The sequence below is a fragment of the Arachis ipaensis genome, chromosome B08 (assembly GCF_000816755.2).
Source record: "Arachis ipaensis cultivar K30076 chromosome B08, Araip1.1, whole genome shotgun sequence".
Classification (NCBI taxonomy): domain Eukaryota; kingdom Viridiplantae; phylum Streptophyta; class Magnoliopsida; order Fabales; family Fabaceae; genus Arachis; species Arachis ipaensis.
The window spans coordinates 34605225-34625420 of NC_029792.2; the positions used below are offsets into that span (position 1 = coordinate 34605225).

Consider the following 20196-nt stretch of genomic DNA (forward strand, 5'->3'; position numbering starts at 1 on the left):
GATTTCTCGTCTCGGATGAAAAATACCAGGCACAGCTACCGCATGGCTAATCATCTGTCGGTTCCCGCTAGCGTCGGAATAGGATCCATTGATCCTTTTGCACACTGTCACTATGCCCAACATTCGCAGGTTTGAAGCTCGTCACAGTCATCCCTTCCCAGATTCTACTCGGAATACCACAGACAAGGTTTAGACTTTCTGGATCCCAAGAATGCTGCCAATGGTTCTAGCCTATACCACGAAGATACTAATCTCACGGACTCGGTCCGTGTATTAGATATCCAAGAGAATATACTCCGCCTGTCGTCCAATGACTATGTTGAACATCATGTAGACCGCTTGTGGTTGTCAGGCAGGCGGATCTTGGCTAAGCGAGTAACGAAGATAGTGGGTGATTGTCACGGGTCACCCCTTCATTCTGACTTAACTGAATTAAGTACAAGAGTATATCTTGGAGAAGAAGTAGGCATGAATTGAAGGAAAAACAATAGTACTTGCATTAATTCATGAAGAACAGCAGAGCTCCACACCTTAATCTATGGGTGTAGAAACTCCACCGTAGAAAATACATAAGTGAAAGAAGGTCTAGGCATGGCCGTGAGGCTAGCCTCCAAATGTAAACAATAGTCTAAGGTCTAAGGATTAAACGTCCAAAGATCAAAAGTTGTAAAATAAATCTCTAAAAGTAGTTTTTATACTAAACTAGTTACTAGGGTTTACAGAAAATGAGTAACTAAGTGCAGATAGTGCAGAAATCTACTTCTGGGGCTCACTTGGTGTGTGCTTGGGCTGAGCATTGAGCTTTATACGTGCATAGACCATTCTTGGAGTTAAACGCCAGCTTGGGTGTCAGTTTGCGCGTTTTACGCCAGTTTTAGTGCCAATTCTAGCGTTTTACGCCAGAATTCTTTTGTGTGCGTTTGGACGCCAGTTTGGGCCATCAAATCTCAGGAAAAGTATGAACTATTATATATTTCTGGAAAGCCCAGGATGTCTACTTTCCAACTCAATTGAGAGCGCGCCAATTAGGCTTCTGTAGCTCCAGAAAATTTACTTCGAGTGCAGAAGGGTCAAAATCCAACAACATCTGCAGTCCTTTTTCAGCCTCTGATTCAGATTTTTGCTCAGATCCCTCAATTTCAGCCAGAAAATACCTGAAATCACAGAAAAATATACAAACTCATAGTAAAGTCCAGAAATGTGATTTTTGAATAAAAACTAATAAAAATATAATAAAAAGTAACTAAATCATACTAAAAACTATGTAAAAACAATGCCAAAAAGGGTATAAATTATCCGCTTATCAGTAGTCATAAAAAAAATAGCTTGAAGAATAAAATAATATCAATACTCATTTATTATAAACAACTATTTATAAGAACATACTGAAAATACTTGCTTACACATATGTATATACCTCTATTAGTATATATTGATCCAACACAAGTTAGCATACTCTGAGATAAAAAGGCCCGTTGAGCTATATAAGAAAATATAGAAAGAAAAATAAAAAAATTTGTGAGATACCTTAGCTAAGTAATACATCATTTGTTAAAGAAACAATAATTGACAAAAGAATCAACTAACCATTTCTTATTTTAAATGTCTCATCTTTTTTCCTCTTCATTGCCAATTTTCTTCTCTTTCTAGCATCTATAGATGATTCACTCATAGTATTATTTGGTAAAGAATGATAACACAAGAAACAATTACTAAATAGAATGTCCAAACCAAATAAAAAAAGAACAACCTTTGATCTTATATGAAAGATAAGTAGACTACCCTAGTTGAATAGGACATTTTAGCAAGTAGACCTCTTTACCTAATAGCAATCATAGTCTACCAATTTTAATATAAAAAAAATCCTACTTTAGGAGCATGAGATGTGATGGATTAAAAAAATGTACTTTTTTAATATCTAAGCTATATTAACCATTTTAGGAAAAATGCACCTAAAAAATCCATCAAACAAAAAAATGACTAAAAGATCACTTCCAACTTGTGATGGATAAAAAAGAATGTACTTTTTTAATACCTAAGCTACATTAACCATTCTAGCAAAATGCACCTAAGAAATCTATCAAACAAAAAAAATGACCAAAAGATCACTTTCAACTTGTTCAATATAGATATATCAAGAAAGTATAAATCAATTCAACAACACATAAATATAGCAATACCACATAAATTAAGGAATAAACTAAATTATGGAATGAGAGATTTTTATATCATAAAAGAGCTACTGCATTTTATTGAATTTCAAAGAAATAAGTACAAATATAAAGGGCTAAATAGCTAATTTGCCTAGTGGCTAATGATATTGTGTCCACACCCTAGCACTTAATCTATTACATGAAAAGATGCCCATAAAACAATCCAAAAAACTTTTGATACAAAACATAAAAATACACACATATTCTCATCCACTACAATCCAATGCATCAAATGTTATTACATGGACACAACCAAAATACCTAATGCCCTAGATTAGTCCTAATCAGTAACTCTAGTTAAATGCCATAGGCAGCCACCTCAATTAACCCCCTGTCCAGAGGAGCCATCATTCCCCGAGCCACGAGACTCATCAGCTTCATCAAATTGCAGCCTCAAGGATCTTCTCAACCTCTTCAACAAAGGCTTCACATCTTTCTCATCATTAAGAGAGCCTCGATTAAGGCCAACCACATACGCCTAGTGTAAACAATTGCATGAAACTAGAAACCTAATTAGAGGGATAATTAATGAGTTTTAGTCAAAGGAACTTGATCATAAAATTAAGTACCCTGTCAAAAAAAAAATTGCAGCACTACTCACCTCTTCACTTTCATCAACTTCATCACATGAATTTTCAGAATTATCCACTTCATTTAACTTATCCATGACAGCATTAAACAGACTTTCTCTTGAGGAGAGGACAGTATTAAATGACACAACATAATAGGTTCAATTTAAACACAACTCAAAAAATGGTGAAAAATATAGAAAAAGTGATAGAAGAAACTGGAAGCATGGAACCTTAGCATCTTCATCAACTCCCAAGTCAACAACACTTGATTCCTTTTGGGTACATTGAGGCGAACCAGCAAAGAGCTCAGAGCAGCTGGAAGGAGTCAATCCCAAATTTGGTGATTTGATAACTTTAGAGGATTCCCCAAATGATCCTTCTCCTTTTGGTATAAACTCAGCCTTGGATAATACAAAGCACATCCGATATAAGACATATAAGACATGAATAAAGGTGGAACAACCAAAAAATGAAAAATTTAAGAAAGAATTTATTAAAATGAAATAATAGGTTCGAATTTCGTTTTATACCTTTTCGGGACTCAAATATGAACCAGAGAGCTCAAACATTCCAACTATTGCAGCATCATCACAAATACGCCTCACTGGATAAGTCCCTTTGAATTTTTCCATCCCAACAGGCCTACTAAGAACCTTGAACAACATAGTTTTTTCAACAATTTCTTGGAATATAGGAGGAGACTGTGTGCCAAACACAACCTACGAATAATATAAAATAGACACAACAGAAAAAATGTATTGGTAGAAATCGAAGGATAAGAAAACTCTTTAACAATAAACTCAGCACATAAAAAGAATATAACATTCGATTGACTTACATCAACATCCTTAAGATATTGTTCAAACAAGTGAGCACAAGTCTTATTCAGTAGGTAACTTGCCTCACGATCAAAGAGGACAAAAATAAAAACACCAGTGGAATCCTCAACCAACACCTTCACTCTAAACTTGGATTTTTTTAAGATGCACATAAAGACTGGCCTAAGGTTAACAACTACGCAGAAATAATTCACAATTTAGTAAATCACAAAGGAAGCATTGTAAAATATTTATACCTAGTAGTCATATTTGTAACATGGATGTTGAAAAATTGACAAAAGTAAATTCCAGATTCTACCTGAACACCTCTGCCACACACACAAGCAGAGTACCACCAAGGGCCATCCTCAACTATTTCAGCTATTTTCGCTAGTACAACAAAAGTTTCAGCCTTAAAATATAAGACCAGGTCTATAAATGTTAAGACATTATAACCAAAGATAGTTGTAATACAAACTAAAAATGAAAAACTAAAATAAATACTAACAGCATAGTATGTTCAAGTACAAAGGAGGACAAAAGGATTAATATCGTTCCAAAACAAAGCAGTATTTACTAACGAATAGAAAAATAAAATTTAACACAAATTATTGAAGAGTAAAGATGATAAAAAAAAATTAAAGTGGTTCTAACCCGGTTGTTATCATCAAGCGACTTCGCAGTACACCTAGGTGTGAGCTTCATAAAGTCTTCTTCTATTCCGATATTTTTTCCAGAGCCAACAATGCCAATGGATTGGGATACACTAACTCCATGTGGAATAGAACTGTTAACAAATACAGCACCAACTTAAATAAGTAAAAAATGGCAGCAACAACAACAAAAAACACTACAGAAACTACATATACAGATATACCTTTTTCAAAAAGCTGCCACCTCTGGGATGTCAAGATTAAATCCAAGCTTTGATGCAAACATAACATTCTGAAGTCCAACTCTACTTGAAAATAAAAATAGATACATTGGTTACACGAATATAGTGTTAAAACCAAGTGAACTCGGATAACTGACACACCTGAAATAAAATTTACATGATACAAACCTCTAAAAACCTTAACTTTGGCAAGTTGTAAAACCACAACTGGCTATTCAGCATACCCAGAGGACAAAAATCGATTAAGTTCATCAACATATTCACCAAATAAGGCACACAGAATCCTATAATTGAAAACAACCAACAAAATAACCTACACTATTAGAAATTTGACTATACAAACGCACCGAAAACAAAAAGAATCTCAATAAGAGGAAGAAGTAGAAATTAAATAAGGCTAACTCATTTTCAGCAAGTTCCATCATAGCCAACTTTATCTTCTTTCCATCTTTATCATATTCTTTCTCTTCCGACACAGAGACCAACAGACCCACCACATCTCAAATGAATATGAAAAAAAACTATTAGAAAATAATGATAACAAAGCAACATTCTACAAATCACAAAGAAATAAGACTGCAATCATTCCGGACAAAAAAAGTATGAGTAAATAGCACAACATACCAACAAAGAAATCAGAATCCTCTTTGGTTTCAGGTGTCGGAAATCGTGATTCACACTTTTCATAACTCCGCACAACTAACCAGCAAGTGCACTGGGTCGTCCAAGTAATACCTTACGTGAGTAAAGGTCGATCCCACGGAGATTGTCGGCTTGAAGCAAGGTATGGTCATCTTGTAAATCTTAGTCAGGCGGATTCAAATGGTTATGAGGTTTTGATAATTAAAAGATAAATAAAACATAAAATAAGATAAAGTTACTTATGTAATTCATTGGTGGGAATTTTAGATAAGCGTTTGGAGATGCTTTGTTGCTTCTGAATCTCTGTTTTCCTACTGCCTTTTTCCAATCATGTGTGCTCCCTTCCATGGCAACCTGTATGATCCTCTCGGATGAAAAATACTAGGTATGATCTCTGTACGGCTAATCAACTCTTGGATTTCTCGTCTAGGATGAAAAATACCATGTACAGCTACCGCACGGCTAATCATCTGTCGGTTCCTACTAGCATCAGAATAAGATCTCTCTATCCTTTTGCACATGTCACTATGCCCAACATTCGCAGGTTTGAAGCTCGTCACAGTCATCCCTTCCCAGATCCTACTCAGAATACCACAGACAAGGTTTAGACTTTCCGGATCTCAGGAATGCTGCCAATGGTTCTAGCCTATACCACGAAGATTCTGATCTCAGATTCAGATGCTCTGTTGTCAGGAGAGACGATGTGAATCGTTGATTAGAAACCCAAGAGACTATACTCTGGCTGTTGTCCAATGATTACGTTGAACATCATGTAGACCGCTTGTGGTTGTCAGGCACGCGGATCTTGGCTAAGCGAGTAACGAAGATAGTGGGTGATTGTCACGGGTCACCCCTTCATTCTGACTTAACTGAATTAAGTACAAGAGTATATCTTGGAGAAGAAGTAGGTGTGAATTGAAAGAAAATAGTAGTACTTGCATTAATTCATGAAGAACAACAGAGCTCCTCACCTTAATCTATGAGGTGTAGAAACTCCACCGTAGAAAATACATAAGAGAAAAGAGGCCTAGACATGGCCGAATGGCTAGCCTCCATTGTCTAAGGAATAAACGTCCAAAGATGTGAATACACTAGTAAAAAGTGCTATTTATACTAAACTAGTTACTAGGGTTTACAGAAATTAAGTAACTAAGTGCAGATAGTGCAGAAATCCACCTCCGGGGCCCACTTGGTGTGTGCTTGGGCTGAGCATTGAAGCTTTCACATGCATAGGCCATCTTTAGAGTTAAACGCCAGCTTGGGTGCCAGTTTGGGCGTTTTACGCCAGTTTTGGTGCCAGTTCTGGCGTTTTACGCTAGAAATCTTTGGTGGGCGTTTGAACGCCAGTTTGGGCCATCAAATATCGAGCAAAGTATGGACTATTATATGTTGCTGGAAAGCCCAAGATGTCTACTTTCCAACGCAATTAAGAGCGCGCCAATTGGGCTTCTGTAGCTCCAGAAAATTTATTTCGAGTGAAGCAGGGTCAGAATCCAACAACATCTGCAGTCCTTTCTCAGCCTTTGAATCAGATTTTTGCTCAGGTCCTTCAATTTCAGCTAGAAAATACCTGAAATCATAGAAAAATACACAAACTCATAGTAAAGTCTAGAAATGTGATTTTTGCCTAAAAACTAATAAAAAATAATAAAAAATAATTAAAACATACTAAAAACTATGTAAAAATAATGCCAAAAAGGGTATAAATTATCCGCTCATCAGTTTTCAAAAATTCAATGAATGGAGAGATTGTAAGGGCAGATTTTGGAATAAAATCGCAGATAGCAGCCCTGACAGTGCTCCTGAATTGGAAAATTAACTTAAACTGATGCCTAATGGCCCTATAAGATCCTTGGTTTGGCACAACAGAGAAGACCTTCATGACATATACTCGACCCTCAGAGAGAAGTTGTTTGAACCTATAAATTATAGTCTTCCTAACAGTAGCTTGTATCTTGCACCCCTACCAATTAACATAAATTATACTAAAAATATGATAAATGACAAATCGAATAAAGAGAAAAACAAATTTAAATGAAACAAAATTTCAGACCTCAATATAAAAAAGGTAAGGAGAAACACATCTAAATAGAAAAAATAAACAGCCAAAAAATTTTAATAGATTTAGACCACTATAACTCACAGATTCATCAACCAAAATCATCTCCATAGAATTTGGGAGAAGTTGACCAGTGAATGTAGGAACATTCCAAAGCCTAATCACCTTAACTTTGAAGTTTCATGCTTCGTTCTCAGGATTAATCTTATTAACCATATCCAAGGCAGTTGTTATATTGAAATGCAATTAAAGGAATGAAAGAGAAAACAGATTTTAGTCAATAAAACAACAACTAAAAAACACATACAACAACAACATGCATGTGAGAAAAATTTGCCATGATCAATGGGTTCTGCCTTTATTTATAAACACAAATCAATTGAGTAATTTGAATTTCGAAATCCATAGAACCTTTATTTCCAATGAAGATACACACAAGATAATTATCTATCTATGTAATGAAATACCAAAAAACAAAGTGGCCATCAATAAAGTTCAAAAATTGTACTCAAAAGAAAAAAAGATATACAATCAAGGAATGAAGATATAAACAAAAGAAAATAACAAATAAGAATACATTTCTTACTAATTTTATTTAAAAAAATAAGAGAACAGAATCAAACACTCAAACTTCTCAGAAAAAGAATCAACATAAGCTCGATAGTTAAATAGAAAATAAAAACTTAATTTAAGTAAACATATACAAAGAGAAATATCACTTAACTTCATCAAGCAGCTCGTTTTCTCTAGCAAACAAACCCTTGATAATTCAAGAAGAAGGGATACAAAATAAAAAAATTTATTTTAAATAGCTTACCAATAAAAATCAATTGGTGTACACTTATACATAAATAATGCCTAGGTAATTTTGACTTTCAACAGAGAAAAAAAAAGGTACAAATGTGAATTTGACACTCAATTTGGTTGTGAAACTAAAATAAATTTTTGATTTTCTATTAAAGTGAAACTAAAATAAATACCACAAGTGATTTAATATCACAAATAAAACTAAAATAAAATTTGATGAGTATCTCCAAAATAAAAAAACAAAGCAAATAAAAACATAAAAAAGAGAGAAACAGACAGAGAACAAAACAAAGAATAGTAACAAAACTTTTAAACAACTTTTAAAAATACAACTCAACAAATCTAGAACTTGAGATTGGACACTATAAAGTGGGATAAAATATTTCTCACAAAAATTAGAGAAACTTAAGGAGATAATGTGAACCGGCTCAATTTACATAGCATTTTCAACTATTGACCACATTTTCTTTATGAAAATAAGGGGATAAAAATGTATCACTCATAAAAAAATGAAACAAAATATACCAACAGATTTTCCTAAGAAGAATATTGTAATAATTTTTAAGCACACCAAAAAATAACCAAAAACAAATAACGTATAAATAAGCAAGGAGAATTATTTTTAATTGTTTATCTTTCTCATTAATGTTGCTTGAATTTAAGAAAGACCATCATTGTAACTATAACAATTAATAAAAAGTTCCACACAACTTTCTTCACTTTATCCAATGGCTTTTTCTGGTGGCTGCTAATAAACCACAACCTTAAAATGTTCAGCAACACTATCACGAATCACACGATAAACAAAAATAAGGATCAAATAAGATATAGAAAATTAATTAAATACCAATTATTCAAAACAGTAACTGAATAACACACATCTCATTTTTAGATACAAAAAGGTAGCTAAATGAATATGAATATATGACTTGAACTTTATAGTATAACACAAACTAACAAAGTAGAAACAATTTTTCAACAGTTCATGCTATAGTGGATGTATTTATACACTTGTTCTTTTTGCATAGCAGTGATCCCCGAATTAGATTATTTATTGCAAAAAAGAGATGTGTTTTCTAAGATATTGGTTACAATATAAAATTATACATCAGTGATAAAAATAAAGTTATGATACACAAAAAGAAGCCCAAATCAAAATCTTGTGTATTTTTTCTTCCCTCTATTATGAAACCAAAAGAAAACCAACAAAATCTGCATATTTTATCAGCTTATAAAATTGATCCTTAAATAAGCATATTTCTTAATCCATTCAGAGTTTGATAACATAGACAACCATCAATGTCTTCACCGGTAGAAAAATTGTAACAATCCAAAAATTTAGAAGTCTCTAGAGTCTAACAAATATGCAATTTCTAAGAGCAGATTAATATCCTGAGTGAAATACAAATAAAGTTCTCTGCCAACTTTGAATTAATCATTTAACACTGATGAGTGGATAATTATACCCTTTTTGGCATTATTTTTACATAGTTTTTAGTAAGTTTTAGTTACTTTTTATTATATTTTTATTAGTTTTTATGCAAAAATCATATTTCTGGACTTTACTATGAGTTTGTGTATTTTTCTATGATTTCAGGTATTTTCTGGCTGAAATTGAGGGACCTGAGCAAAAATCTGATTCAGAGGCTGAGAAAGGACTGCAGATGCTGTTGGATTCTTACCCTCCTGCACTCGAAGTAGATTTTCTGGAGCTACAGAAAACCAATTAGCACGCTTTTAATTGCGTTGAAAAATAGACATCTTGGGCTTTCCAGAAATATATAATAGTTCATACTTTGCTTGAGATTTGATGGCCCAAACTGGAGTTAAACGCCAGCCAAAAACTTTCTGGCGTAAAATGCCAGAACTGGCACCAAAACTGGAGTTAAACGCCCAAACTGGCACCCAAGCTGGCGTTTAACTCCAAGAATGGCCTATGCACGTTAAAGCTTCAATGCTCAGCCCAAGCACACACCAAGTGGGCCCCGAAAGTGAATTTCTGCACTATCTGCACTTAGTTACTCATTTTCTGTAATCCCTAGTAACTAGTTTACTATAAATAACATTTTTACTATTGTATTCGCAGACTTTGATGGTTGGAAACCCTATTTTCACTTTCAAACTTGGAATCTCTTTGGGAGGCTGGCCTCACGGCCATGCTTAGACCTTTTTCTCTTATGTATTTTCTACGGTGTAGTTTCTATACCTCATAGATTAAGGTGAGGAGCTCTGCTGTTCTTCATGAATTAATGCAAGTACTATTATTTTTTCTTTCAATTCACGCCTACTTCTTCTCCAGGATATACTCTTGTACTTAATTCAGTTAAGTCAGAATGAAGGGGTGACCCGTGACAATCACCCACTATCTTTGTTACTCGCTTAGCCAAGATCCGCGTGCCTGACAACCACAAGCGGTCTACATGATGTTCAACGTAGTCATTAGACGACAGCTGGAGTATATTCTCTTGGGTCTCTGATCCACGATTCGCATCGTCTCTCCTGACAACAGAGCATTCGAATCTGAGATTAGAACCTTCGTGGTATAGGCTAGAACCATTGGCAGCATTCCTGAGATCCGGAAAGTCTAAACCTTGTCTGTGGTATTCCGAGTAGGAACTGGGAAGGGATGACTGTGACGAGCTTCAAACTTGCGAATGTTGGGCACAGTGACAGTGTGCAAAAGGATAGAGAGATCCTATTCCGACGCTAGTGAGAACCGACAGATGATTAGCCGTGCGGTAGCTGTACATGGTATTTTTCATCCGAGACGAGAAATCCGACAGTTGATTAGCCGTGCAGAGATCGTACCTGGTATTTTTCATCCAAGAGGATCCTACAGCTTGCCATGGAAGGGAGCACGCATAATTAGAAGAAGACAATAGGAAAGCAGAAGTTCAGAAGCAACAAAGCATCTCCAAACGCTTATCTGAAATTTCCACCAATAAATTACATAAGTATCTTTATTTTATTTTACGTTTTAATTATCTTTTAATTATCAAAACCTCATAACCATTTGAATCCGCCTGACTAAGATTTACAAGATGACCATAGCTTGCTTCAAGCCGACAATCTCCGTGGGATCGACCCTTACTCACGTAAGGTATTACTTGGACGACCCAGTGCACTTGCTGGTTAGTTGTGCGGAGTTGTAAAAAGTGTGATCACAATTTTGCATATCAAGTTTTTGGCGCCGTTGCGGGGGATTGTTCGAGTTTGAACAAATGACGGTTCATCTTGTTGCTTAGATTGGGTAATTTTATTTTATGTTTAAGNTTAAGAATGAATTCCACCTTCGAGCTTCATGATGGTATGTTAAAGCTTGGCTGGCTATTAAGCCATGTCTAATCTTTTGGATCGAAGCTTTAACTTATCATATTCATTAGATTGTTGTATGTAATTGTTATGCCAAAGCTTGGCTGGCCATTTGGCCATGTCTAATTCTTTTGGACCGAAGCTTTAGACTGACACTGCATGAATCCTGGAATTCTTATTAAAAATTTTGAATTTCCTTATTTTCTATTTCCAAACATAATTTTTGAAAAATATAAAAAAAATTTAATAAATTAAAAAATTAATAAAATCATAAAAACCAAAAATTTTGTGTTTCTTGTTTGAGTCTAGTGTCAAATTTTAAGTTTGGTGTCAATTGCATACTTTAATTTCTCTTTAATTTTCGAAAATATATGCATTGTGTTCTTCATTGATCTTCAAGTTGTTCTTGATGATTCTCTTTGCTTGATCTTTAATTTTTCTTGTTTTGTGTCTTTTCTTGTTTTTCTTGTGTATTTTCGAATTCATGGTGTCTAACCATTAAAAATGTCTAAGTTTGGTGTCTTGCATGTGTTTCTTTTCTTGAAAATTTGTCAAAAATATGTTATTGATGTTCATCATGATCTTCAAAGTGTTCTTGGTATTCATCTTGACATTCAAAGTGTTCTTGCATGCATTGTTTATTTTGATCTTAAATTTTTATGTCTTGTGTCTTTTTGTTGTTTTTCTCTTTCTTCATTAATAAAAAAAAATCAAAAATAATATCTTTTCCTTATTTTACTCATAAAATTTGAAATTTTGAGTTGACTTAGTCAAAAATTTTTTAAAATTTAGTTGTTTCTTCTTAGTCAAGTCAAAATTTCAATTTAAAAAATTCTATCTTTTCAAATCTTTTTCAAAATCAAATCTTTCTCATTTTTCTTTTAATATTTTCGAATTCTTTCTTAAAGTTTTTCAAAATCTTTTTCATTCTCTTTTAATGTTTTCGAAAATTTTAAAATTAATTTCCAAAATCTTTTTCTTATTTTTATTTCATAATTTTTGAAATCATTGCTAACATTTAACATTTTGATTCAAAAATTTCAAGTTTGTTACTTTCCTGTTAAGAAAAGTTCAATCTTTAAATTCTAGAATCATATCTTTTAGTTTCTTGTTAGTCAAGTCATCAACTTTAATTTTAAAAATCAAATCTTTTTAATTTTCTTTTCAATCTTTTTCAAAATAAAATTCAAATCATATCTTTTTCAAAATTTTAATTTCAAATCTTTTTCTAACTTCTTATCTTTTCAAAATTTTTCAAATCTTTTTCAAATCTTTTTGTTTGATTTAATTTTAAAAAGTTTACTATTTCTTATCTTTTTCAAAACCACCTAACTACTTTTCTCTCTCTAATTTTCGAAAACTACTAATAACTTTTTCAAAAATTCTTTTTAATTAACTAATTATTTTAAATTCAATTTTTTGTTTATTTCTTTTAATATTTTCGAATTCTAACTTATAATTAAAATAAAAACAAAAATATTTTTCTTTTCTTTTAAGTAAAATTCGAATACTCCCTCTCTCATCTCCTTCTATTCATTTATTTATTTACTAACACTTCTCTTCTACTCATAATTTGAACCCTCTCCCTCTCTCTGTGTTCGAATTCTCCCTATTCTCTTTCTACCTTATTCTTCTATTTTTCTATTCTTCTACTCACATAAAGGAATCTCTATACTGTGACATAGAGGATTCTTCTTCTTTTCTGTTCTCTTCTTTTTCATATGAGCAGGAACAAGGATAAGAACATTCTTGTTGAAGCTGATCCTGAACCTGAAAGGACTCTGAAGAGGAAGCTAAGAGAAGCTAAAGCACAATACTCTAGAGAGGACCTTACAGAAATTTTCGAAAAAGAAGTAGACATGGCAGCCGAACCCAATAACAATGGTGGAGATGCAAGGAAGATGCTTGGTGACTTTACTGCACCAACCTCCGACTTCTATGGAAGAAGCATCTCAATTTCTGCAATTGGAGCAAACAACTTTGAGCTTAAGCCTCAATTAGTTTCTCTAATGCAGCAGAATTGCAAGTTTCATGGACTTCCATTGGAAGATCCTCATCAGTTCTTAGCTAAATTCTTGCAGATCTGTGACACTATTAAGACCAATGGGGTTAATCCCGAGGTCTACAGACTTATACTTTTCCCCTTTGCTGTAAGAGACAGAGCTAGGACATGGTTGGACTCACAACCTAAAGAAAGCCTGAACTCTTGGGAAAAGTTGGTCAATACTTTCTTGGCCAAATTCTTTCCACCTCAAAAGTTGAGTAAGCTTAGAGTAGAAGTCCAAACCTTCAGACAGAAGGAAGATGAATCCCTCTTTGAAGCTTGGAAAAGATACAAGCAATTGATCAGAAGGTGTCCTTCTGACATGCTTTCAGAATGGAGCATCTTATGTATATTCTATGATGGTCTGTCTGAATTGTCCAAGATGTCATTGAACCACTCTACTGGTGGATCTCTTCATCTGAAGAAGATGCCTGCAGAAGCCCAGGAACTCATTGAAATGGTTACAAATAACCAGTTCATGTACACTTCTGAAAGAAATTCTGTGAATAATGGGATGACTCAGAAGAAAGGAATTCTTGAGATTGATACTCTGAATACCATATTGGTTCAGAATAAAATATTGACTCAGCAAGTCAATATGATTTCTCAGAATCTGACTGGAATGCAAGCTGCATCCGGCAGTACTAAGGAAGCCTCCTCTGAAGGAGAAGCTTATGACCCTGGGAATCCTGGAATGGAAGAAGTGAATTACACGGGAGAATCCTATGGAAACACTTACAATCCTTCATGGAGGAATCATCCTAATCTCTCATGGAAGGATCAACAGAAGCCTTAACAAGGCTTCAATAATAATAATGGTGGAAGAAATAGGTTTAGCAATAGCAAGCCTTTTCCATCATCTTCTCAGCAACAGACAGAGAATTCTAAGCAGAGTCTCTCTGACTTAGTAGCCATAGTCTCTGATCTAACTAAGACCACTCACAGTTTCATGACTGGAATAAGGTCCTCCATCAGGAATTTGGAGGCACAAGTGGGTCAGCTGAGTAAAAGAGTTACTGAAATCCCCCCAAGTACTCTCCCAAGCAATACAGAAGAGAATCTAAAGAGAGAGTGCAAGGCCATCAGTATATCCAAAGTGGCCGAATGCATAAATGAGGGAAAGGCAGTGATTTTCAGTGAGGAAGACCTCAATGGACGTCCACTGACCACTAAGGAGTTCCCTAATGAGGAACCAAAGGAATCTGAGGCTCATACAGAGACCATAGGGATTCCACTGAACTTACTGTTGCCATTCATAAGCTCTGAAGATTATTCGTCCTCTGAAGAGGATGAAGATGTTGTTGAAGAGCAAGTTGCTCAGTATCTAGGAGCAATCATGAAGCTAAATGCCAAGCTATTTGATAATGAGACTTGGGAGGATGAACCTCCATTGCTCATCAATGAACTAAATGCTTGGGCTCAACTGAAATTACCTCAGAAGAAACCGGATCCCGGAAAGTTCTTAATACCTTGTACCATAGGCACTATGACCTTTGAGAAGGCTCTGTGTGACCTGGGGTCAGGAATAATCCTCAGGCCAACAGTACGAGAAGAAGTAGCAGCAGAGGTCTGGGGAGGATCAACCAAATGAACATGAGGAGTGGGAATCATCCTTCTCGGCCCAGCAAAGCTTGAGATCGGCTTCTTAGGAGGAACTTGAGAAGATCCCTCCCCTGCAGCTTTAGATGAGATGTTCTGAGCAGCTGTAGCCTTTCTCGCATTCTTAAAGGCCCTCATGGAGTCATTATTTTTAACCATCTCTGAAAAAACAAATCAACCAAAAAGCAAGTTACGAATTGGAAGGAAAAGAAGCAAAGTAAATAAAACAGAGCAAAAAGAAGTCGGTCACTACCCAACGCAGTTCGGACAAGAGAGGGGTCCCCCAAAAATCTTTTTGTATCGAGATGGGGAGGTTCCTCCCAAATATCTTCCAATACATTCACGAAAGCCTACTCGACCTCGTCAAGCATCTCCCACGAGTACCGAGACACCACAACATTCTTTTGCCAACACAAGGGGAAGGCAGGTTCATTATTCGACTCCAAGAAAAATGGTCGAGCTCCCTCAACAGCTCGGACCTTAAAAAAGTAGTTCTTAAAATCCCTAAAAGACTCATCGTACATAGAAAATACTTTTTCCCTTGGGCAACCTGAAAGAAACCCAAGAAGCTTTCTTTTTGGTAGTCTCAGGCTTGGTCAAAACAAAGAGATATAGAAAAAGAGTTCAAGAAGGTGTGACATATAACTCTTGGCAAAGCAACTGGAAGATCTTGATAAAGCCCCAGGAGTTCGGATGGAGCTGGGATGAAGCTACATTACACGACCACAACAAGTCGGTCTCAAAAGAAGTAAAAGGAAAAGTAATGTTCAACTGGCTGAAAAAATAGTCGTAAGCATAGAAGAAAGGACGTTCTCCCTGGGTCAGAGAAGGAAAGCAAACCCTTTCATCAGAGTTAGGCACAACCAATTCATAGTTTTTCTCCTTATTTCTACGACTACAGATCCGGTGATGTTTTCTAAGTTCCACAAGGTACTCGGAATTAACTACTGAAACACACATTAGAACGAGGGAGTCCAGCCAATCGGACATACCCTCAGGGACCTTGGAGGACGTCTCAACAGTATTCTTGCGAGAAGACATGGTTAACTAGTCCTACAGCAAGAAAAAGAAAAATGGATTACTAACCAAAGCAGCTCGGGCAAAAACAAAGAAATCAGCTCAGATAAACATGACTCAAGCATACAAACAGTAAAAGGAAAACCCCAAGACGCACACCAAGGTCCAGGGGCATCCTTTGGGGACAATAACAGAGTAAGGACTTAGAAAATCTACAAGGCTACATCCCAACAAATCTCTCAGCAAAGAAAATAACCCTCTTCCAACAAGCAACACTCCGAGAAGAAAATCGCAAATCAAAAAGTCATCAGAAAATCGTTATCTTTTACAAAACTATCAGCAAAGAAAGCTATCAACAGGACGAAAGTTGTCAAAAGAGCAATCTTTTTCATAAGCGAGCAGAATCACAAGCCTCAGTAACGGCATGCAGTTCATAAACCTCAAAAAATCAAAGGAGACAAAGCAGAAACAATAACGGCACGCAAAAACCCTAAAATGATCATTCAAAATTGAAGAAACTCCCAGAGCACACGATGCACGACAAATGCAGAAAAAGATTCAAGCTTTCTAAACATAAAACTAAGCAAGATCAAAACCTTTCAAGCATAAAGAAAAGTGTGGAAGGAAAGAAGAAGAAAAAAGGACCAACCTGTAAAGTAAGAAGGCAACAAAGACGGCAACAAACGGCGAGCCCACACCAACGACCACTTCCAAGGAGAGCACGAAGACGCAAAAACTTAGGGGCAAGAGAATGAAGAGTCACAAACAGAAGAATAAAAGAGAAAGGGGGAAGTTACAGCAAGTAAGAGAAAGAGAAACAGAAAAGAGAAAGCTTTTGGTGTAAATTCAAAAGGAAATTAGAAAGCGGGAGGCAAAAGAAATGGAGCATTAAAGAATTAATGGGTTATTAAACCCTCGCACATTCCCAAGGCAAAGAGACGCGCATTTCCAAAGGATAAAGGAAAAAGAAAAAACGTTCCGCATTCAGAAGGGGTCTCTACAAAAAGAAATTGACAATGCTCGAGCTCGGTTTCTCCAGAGAAGGATTGAAGTCCTGAAACTAGGGACTCGACCTCAAAAGAAAGACCACGCTCAAGCAGGGGCACTGTTCATACCCTGAGTCGAGCTATCCGACCCGGGTTGCTTGACGACAAGTCGACCGACCTCTTCAGGTCAGGACTATCCGACCTCTTTTCAAAGAGCTCGACCAAATCACTAGGAAAAGCCCAAAAAGGGCCCAAACAGAGGAACACGACCCAAATCCAAAGGCAGCCCAAGCCTATAGAGATAAGGGCGGTTCCCTTGAAGATAAGATGACTTCACTCAAAGATAAGATAAGATAAGATAACTATCTTATCTCCAGAAAGGTCACTCCTCATCATTATAAATACACTGGAGCACCCAGGGATAACTCATACTCTGATTCTACTAAAAACCTGCTTAATACCCTTGCTAACTTAAGCATCGGAGTCCTTTGCTGGTACCACTACCCTCCGGTGACAAAGGATCAGCAGCCTTGCCAGTCCAACAAGTCGGACACGACAGCTCCGGCCACTACCCACCAACCGAACACGTCAGCTCCGACCAATACAAAAGATCTCGTCCGAGATCGACCTACAGTTTCAGGTAACCCACGGAACAGATCTTCTTATGTAACCATAGAGAGGAAGCATGAAAAGCTTCTCTCAATACAGAGTCAAACAGAGCCTCCACACTCAACTTCTAAGTTTGGTGTTGGGAGGTCACCATTAAGCTCTGAGTCTCTGTGAAGATCTCTAAGAGCTCACTGTCAAGCTATTGACATTAAAGAAGCGCTTATTGGGAGGTAACCCGATGTTATTTAATTATATTATTTATTTTCCATTGTTATTTTCTGTTTTCTTTAGGTAGATGATCATGTGGAGTCACAAAAACAACTGCAGAATTAAAGCAAAATAAAAAACAGCATCAAGAACAGCACACCCTAGAAGACAGACTTACTGGCATTTAAACGCCAGTAAGGATAGTAGAATGGGCATTTAACGCCCAGTCTGGCAGCATTCTGGGCGTTAAATGCCAGAATTGGCAGACAAACTGGCGTTTAATGCCAAAAAAGGGTATCTGGTGTCTGGTTGGCATTAAACGCCAAAAAGGGGCATCAGCCTGGCGTTTAATGCCAGAAAAGGTAGTAGAGTTGGCGTTAAACGCCATAAATGGCACACAGAGGGTGTTTAAACGCCAGAAAGGTGCAGGGACCAGAATTCCTTAACACCTCAGGATCTGTGGACCCACAGGCTCCCCACCTACCCCACCTCTCTTTCTCTCCTCTTCACACATTTTCATAACATTCTTCCCCAAACACCATTCACCTATCAAATCCTACCCTCTTCTCCATACTCTCTTCACCACTTACATCCATCCATCATAAAACCCCACCTACCTCACCATTCAAATTCAAAATATTTCCCTCCCAAACCTACCTCACGAATTCCCTCTCCCTCTTACCCTATAAATACCCCTCCTTACCACCTTCATTTTCACACATCATACACACTAAAACCCCCTTGGCCGAATCCACTCCTCCCATCCATCTCCCTCATTCCTTATTCTTCTCCTCATTTCTTTCTTCTTTTGATCGAGGACGAGCAAACATTTTAAGTTTGGTGTAGAAAAAGCTTTGCTTTTTATTTTCCCATAACCACTAATGGCACCTAAGGCTGGAGAAACATCTAGAAAGAGGAAAGGAAAGGCAATTGCTTCCACCTCCAAGTCATGGGAGATGGAGAGATTCATCTCAAAGGTCCATCAAGATCACTTCTATGAAGTTGTGGCCAAGAAAAAGGTGATCCCCGAGGTCCCCTTCATGCTAAAAAAATAGTGAATATCCGGAGATCCGACGTGAGGTTCGAAGAAGAGGTTGGGAAACTCTCACCAACCCCATCCAACAAGTCGGGATCTTAATGGTTCAAGAATTCTATGCTAATGCATGGATCACTAAGAACCATGATCAAAGTGTGAACCCAAACCCAAAGAATTGGCTCACAATGGTTTGGGGGAAATACTTGGATTTCAGTCCAGAAACTGTAAGGTTGGCATTCAACTTGCCAATAATGAGAGGAGATTCTCATCCTTTCACTAGAAGAGTCAACTTTGATCAAAGGTTAGACCAAGTCCTCATGGACATCTGTATGGAAGGAGCTCAATGGAAGAGAGACTCAAGAGGCAAGCCGATTCAATTGAGAAGGTCTGACCTCAAATCCGTGGCTAGGGGATGGTTGGAGTTCATCCAACACTCTATCATTCCTACTAGCAACCGGTCTGAAGTTACTGTGGACCGGGCTATCATGATCCATAGTATCATGATTGGAGAGGAAGTAAAAGTTCATGAGATCATATCTCTAGAACTATACAAAGTGGCTAACAAGCCCTCTACTTTGGCAAGGTTAGCTTTTTCTCATCTCATCTGTCACCTATGCAATTCAGCTGGAGTTGTCATAGAAGAAGACATCCTCATTGAAGGGGACAAGCCTGATGGGATATTTTCGTAGAGAAACGAATTTCTCCCAAAACACACAAATCTAACCGGCAAGTGTACCGGGTCGCATCAAGTAATAAAAACTCACGGGAGTGAGGTCGATCCCACAGGGATTGAATGATTGAGCAATTTTAGCTTAGTGGTTAATTTAGTCAAGCGAATCAAGATTTGGTTGAGTGTTTTGTGATTTGCAAAAATTAAATTGCATGGAATTAAAGAGAACAGGAAATAAATTGCTGAATCTTAAAGAACAAGAAATTAAATGGCAGAAACTTAGAATGCAAGAAATGTAAATTGCGGAATCTTAAAGTGCAAGAAATGTAAATGACTTGAATTGTAAAGGGGATTGGGACTTGGATTTGCAGAAATTAAACAAGGAAAAGTAAATTTGCATCAAGCAGAGAAGTAGAAGAGGGTTTGGGTTAAATCGGATCTTGAAGCAGAAAAGTAAATGAACATGAAAACAGTAAACAGAAAATGTAAAATTGGGAAATTAGATCTCAGGACCCAGAGACTAGAAAACCAAGTCTAGATCTCAATGCCTTCCTAGATCCAACAAGAACAATTGCAAGGGAAAAGTAAATTGCAAAGAAAGTAGATGAAGAGCAATTAACAGAAATTAAATTCAATCAAGCAGTAAATAAAACAGAGAGATCCAAAGATGAGATTGAAACATAATTTCTTCAATTCTCCAACCCAAGATC

General features: G+C 36.4%; 1 protein-coding gene across 1 annotated transcript; it reads right to left on the reverse strand.

Moving 5' to 3' along the window:
• Positions 2533 to 16002, reverse strand: LOC110265286. The gene is made up of 10 exons (XM_021108210.1): positions 15954 to 16002; positions 14876 to 15122; positions 4723 to 4782; positions 4258 to 4390; positions 3931 to 4015; positions 3624 to 3799; positions 3316 to 3504; positions 3002 to 3186; positions 2815 to 2902; positions 2533 to 2691 (listed from the first exon to the last, which is right to left on the reverse strand). The coding sequence occupies exons 1-10, from the start codon at positions 16000 to 16002 to the stop codon at positions 2533 to 2535; spliced, it is 1371 nt and encodes a 456-aa protein (XP_020963869.1).